The 2,253-nt window shown below is 52.0% G+C and overlaps 1 protein-coding gene across 1 annotated transcript; it reads left to right on the forward strand.

Annotated features, from left to right (window-relative positions):
* Positions 1-5: 5 nt before the first annotated feature.
* LOC125527926 (galactan beta-1,4-galactosyltransferase GALS1-like) lies at positions 6-1,344 on the forward strand (the record flags this gene model as incomplete). Its single annotated transcript, XM_048692427.1, has 2 exons — positions 6-295; positions 654-1,344. Coding segments are annotated over 2 exons (636 nt in total), but the record flags the coding sequence as incomplete, so codon positions are not given.
* Between the last annotated feature and the right edge of the window lie 909 nt (positions 1,345-2,253).

The raw sequence follows: 2,253 nt of genomic DNA on the forward strand, positions 1-2,253 counted from the left end.
CCTGGGTGCGCGCCGGCCGCGCCACGCTGCAGGACGTGCGCGCCCAGGCCGACTACGACGGCTGGTACCACAACCAGTTCCTCGTCGTCAACGACTGCCTCCACCGGTACCGCCACGCCGCCAGGTGGACCTTCTTCTTCGACGTCGACGAGTACATCTTCCTGCCCGACGGCCGGACGCTCGACGGCGTGCTCGCCGAGCTCGACCCCTACACGCAGTTCACCATCGAGCAGAACCCCATGTCGAGCAGGCTGTGCGCGCGGGGCGCCAACGATTCCGAGGCCGACTACTCCAAGTAGGTGACCGTTTCCTGCACAGAGTTTGTTTAGCTTAGTGGACAAATGTTACTCCTTTTTCGCAAACCAAAATTGCTGCATCGTTTGAATTTGGCATGTTGATGTGACATTTTTTGCACTGGAATTACCCAATTAGGAACTTTCATGTGTCATTTTCCATCGACTAAAAGTGCCCATTTGGTCATAATGTTGCTTCTAAAGATTCCGAATTCGTGGTATATCTGAAATGTACCACGAATTTGAGTGTTCTTGGTTTTCATTTTCCATGCAGTCCTAGTTGTGTTACTTGTTTTACATTTGTCAAAATGCATGGTGTATATGTGAAAGACTGACTCCTCTTGCTCACCATTTTTGCAGACAATGGGGGTTTGAGAAGCTGGTGTTCCGGAATTCGATCACCGGGGTGAGGCGCGACAGGAAGTACGCGATCCAGGCCAAGAACGCATACGCCACGGGCGTGCACATGTCCGAGAACGTTATCGGCAACACCACTCACAAGACGGAGCACCTCATCCGGTACTACCACTACCACAACACCATCAACGTTCCCGGCGAGTTATGCCGCGAGCTTGTGCCGGTGCCGCCGAAAGGTGGCGTGATGTGGTCCGAGAAGACGCCCTGGTACCACGACGACAGCATGAAGCGCCTCGCGAACGCGGTGCGGGAGTTCGAGAAGAGAACCATTGGCAATGTGGGTGTGTGAATATGGCATGAGCATGACAAAACATCAGAGAACGGACTGGTGTATAGCATTCCTGTTGGCCGTCCATGAAGCTTGGCAGGGGCATCCCTCATGTTGTGAATGTGAACCTAACAAACAGCTCATGATTTGGAGCTTGTGAGGTGATAGAGATGGGAGGAAAGCGAAACCGCAACCCGGACGGCATGGCAGATTGTGTGCTACTGCAACAACCCTGGTGTCAATCTGCAAAGGTGAGAATTTTGTATAGAGAAGATAGACATCCTCATCCGTGTAAATCTCATTGTTGAATTGTTCTCAGTCATAATTCATTGCATTCCATTCGCTTAAAGCACCAAGTTGATGATAGCTTCGTTCATCGATGATGATGATGATGCATTTCTAAGATTAGATTGTTGCACCTTGCGGCTTCCTTTGTTGACTATATATGCCGCGACAGTATAAACTGTTCTAGCAGCCCCAAATTTTGTTGGATCGCCAAGTTCATGCTTAATGCTTACCAGCTGAATAAATCGGCCGTTTTGTCGCCGGATATTGGAAAAATTCGTGTTGCAGGGGTGTGAAAGGTGATGGAGATCAGCATGGCTCTGAAATTTCTTGCGCCAAACTCCTAAAGTCACCAAGCAGTGCCATGAATTCTGTAGCTAGAAAGGCAAAGGGAAGGAAGGCAGGGGAGCGTGATGAGATGAGATGGGCACGGCTGCATGGTTGCATGATTGGGGAAGGGGTGGCCTGGCTGACAAGTGCAGCGCTGCACGCAGCGGCGCGAGGACCATCGCGATTCGCACCAAGCTGGCATGCTTCCTAGAGTATAGTCGTGCCACACCCCCGACCACATCTGGAGTGCTCCCCGTGCCGGCCGATCTGCAAAAATCGGTCCGCAAAAGGCGACGGGGCCATGGAGGAAGGGAGATAGCACAGACCAACGCGGTCAACCGGCAAGAACAGAGCCGCAGAGTTTTAACGCCGGCGTCGTCGCATCAAGTAAAAGAAAATCCTATTGGGCGGTGACCACCCGCATCAAGTAAAAGAAAATCCTACGGTCTAGCATCCAAGACGTGGGCTGTTCTGTGATGCGTTCTTGTCCACTTCACCATGCCTGAAGCCCTGAACGAGCGAGTCATTCTGTCTGTCATATGTGTGGGACTGCTACTACATGTGGGATTGTGCAATTAGCTCACGTGCCCGGAGCCGCTGAGGAACTTCAGAAACTGCATCCGGTGCTTCTGACCTCGGTTTGCACCATCTGGGAGTGTT

The sequence above is a fragment of the Triticum urartu genome, unplaced genomic scaffold (assembly GCF_003073215.2).
Source record: "Triticum urartu cultivar G1812 unplaced genomic scaffold, Tu2.1 TuUngrouped_contig_4505, whole genome shotgun sequence".
Taxonomy (NCBI): Eukaryota; Viridiplantae; Streptophyta; class Magnoliopsida; order Poales; family Poaceae; genus Triticum; species Triticum urartu.